This window comes from Morone saxatilis, unplaced genomic scaffold (genome assembly GCF_004916995.1).
Source record: "Morone saxatilis isolate NCDOM2014 unplaced genomic scaffold, NCSU_SB_2.0 Contig5, whole genome shotgun sequence".
Lineage (NCBI taxonomy): Eukaryota > Metazoa > Chordata > Actinopteri > Moronidae > Morone > Morone saxatilis.
In genome coordinates, this window is record NW_023340095.1 from 1,314,369 (window position 1) to 1,317,028 (window position 2,660).

The 2,660-nt window shown below is 38.5% G+C and overlaps 1 protein-coding gene across 1 annotated transcript in view; it reads right to left on the reverse strand.

Annotated features, from left to right (window-relative positions):
• Positions 1–1,493: 1,493 nt before the first annotated feature.
• esd (esterase D/formylglutathione hydrolase) overlaps positions 1,494–2,660 on the reverse strand; it is a gene marked incomplete in the record, with an annotated part of 8,268 nt that continues 7,101 nt past the window's right edge. The window contains 1 exon segment of the mRNA XM_035677214.1: positions 1,494–1,932. Within this exon segment, the coding sequence (XP_035533107.1) occupies positions 1,852–1,932 (81 nt within the window).

The window sequence follows — 2,660 nt, forward strand, 5'->3', positions numbered from 1 at the left end:
GTTTAGAAAAGCTGTTAAACACATAGTGACTCTTCAGATCCTGCAGCCTGACTCCTGTGATGCCAACATGCTGTAGAGACACACTGTGCTCTGATTAGACTTTTTGATTCGTTTTTTTGATTAAATTTTACTTGACAGCCTTTATAGGTTTTGTATTCTGAGTGAAAATGTGTGATTGTTGCTGCTGACAGATTTACAGGAGGGAAAAACTTTAGAGTGTTTCAAGATGCACAGTTGCACATATTTATAAAATCCTTAATGGGCATTGATAACTATGGAAGCCCATTTGCACCAATGTGATGGGAAAAAAAGATTATCTAAGTAATTATGAAGAAAAAGAAATATATTATTATATATTAATATATGCAAGAAAATATTGACTTAGAATTACCAATTCATTATTCTCAGATATAAAGTCAAAATATTGAATATGTTTCTCATTACAGTGACTTACAGATTCCCTTAGGTGGCAATGAGCTTCCACAGATAACCTATTTGGGGTTTTTGGTATATTAATTTGTAATGTGCTTGTGGTTAATTGGTTCGTGCTTGATAATAAACACTCAACACTGATGTTTTTTCTTACCTACCATTGAGAATATTTCCCTGTAAATGTGCAGAACATGTAAGAATTGTAAAAAGTTGGTAGCTATGAGTATGTGGATGTAGATGAGTGGAAACATGTATATATGTCAGTGCTGTTGCTAACATATTTTAATGTTTGAGTTATTGATACTTTTATGCACACAGACAACTACTCATACTCATAAATTACTGGAGATAATGAAATAATCTCATTAGCTGAGTTTCCGTCCACATTTATCACGTTTCAACCAAATGTGGAGTAATTTGACAAAAGAAAATGAAAATGTCTGTTTGCATGAACAACTAGTTTCTCAATGTAGGAGTTCATTAAGATAAGCAGTAGGTGGCGCAAACTCACGCTTCCTTAGTCCCGCCCCTTTTTGCTCTGTGCTCCAATAACAGTTGAGCAAGCCTCCATCTTCCTTCCCTGTACTTAGATATGCTATATGCTAGGCTAATCTATGTTGAGAAGACAACCACATTTTTACACATACATATTCACATTTTAAGGTAAACCCAACTAGCTTACAATTATTGTAAATTAGCTTTCTGTTCTGTCACCCGCTAACGGCAGATACAGTTATTGGCAGTTAATTAGCAGTTAGCTACTTCAGCTAATCTGTCCTCAGGAAAACCAGGAAATATTTTCAACATAAAATCTGATCCAGTTTCACCAAAATCACTGAATACACTTAGAAAGCTGAGGTGAAACTCTAAAATACCACCAAGAATACCTGAAAATACCTAAAACGGACTTCCTGTCACTGTTCGACAGATACTGGAGGAGACAGAGGAAATAAAACACCTCACAGGGACTTTCAGTTCTGACCTGATCATGTTGTTGTTCAGTAGATTGTTCAGTGATTCTCAGCGGGTCAACAAACTTCAATAAGAACAAAACACCAGAATGAATAACAGATGCTTTTATTCTGAAAAGTACAGCTGGCTAATCACTGACCGCTGTCTGCAACTGTCGGCTCATTTCCACTGATATTTAACTAATACTGTCTGAGAACTGTGGCTCCAACTCCAATTACCCAGAAAGCTTTTGTTCTTATTTGAGGCTTCAGACTGAAGGCACGACGGCTTCAAACTGGGTTTAAACGACAGTGACTCGACTCATTTTATGGTTTTCAGGAAACAGGACTGATCTTATTGTAGTTGATTCTTCAGGGAGTCAGACGACAATAAAAAGCAGTTCAGGTGGACGGCCGGAAAGCAGCGCAGGGTCACAGTGAACTGGGCGACCACGTCCTCTGGTGCCGCTCAGGCGTTGAGGTACTTGGCGTGGTGCTTGATGTGATCGTGCATAAAGGAGTAGATGAAGAAGTAGCTGTGGTCGTAGCCCTGCAGGATGAAACGCAAAGTTTGTACAATCGTTCAGTTTAACAAACGAACCTTTAAATGAAATTTGTCCCTGGCGTTTCCCCCCTACGTGATACAAAGACATTAACTCAACTGTGTGTTAACAGATGTTGAGGTATCCTGCGGTGGTTTTTCTAGAGGTTTCGGAAGTTAAGTCGAAGACAAAACACGATTTTTTCCACAAAACAACAAAACAATTAATCATTTTCAAGCAGAATTGAAGTTCAGGCCTTTTGCCTTTGCAGCGCTGCAGTCTCGTTCTGCAGCCATGTTTTATCAGCAGTCACCGCCCCCGAAACACTCGTCCACTTACTGATCTGTTCATTTTCCGAGCCACAATTCAGCTCACTTCCATTTATCGTTCTTTCAGTGTTGAGGAGAGTTTTTGTTCTGAGCAACAAGACTACTATTGACTAGTTTTAACCTCCCTGTCCGCTCTGAGATTCTGGAGAAAGTAGTCGCCAAACACTTGAATCTTAGTGCAGCATTTGACACCATTGACCATAATATTCTTGTAAAAAACAAAAGAGCATTAAATTGGCATTAAAGGAACCGCACTAAGTTGGTTTAAGTCATATTTATCAGATCGTTCTCAGTTTGTACACGTTAACGATGAATCCTCCATAAATACTAAAGTTAGTCATGGAGTTCCACAAGGTTCTGTACTTGGACCAATTCTATTCACTTTATATATGCTTCCCTTAGGCAAC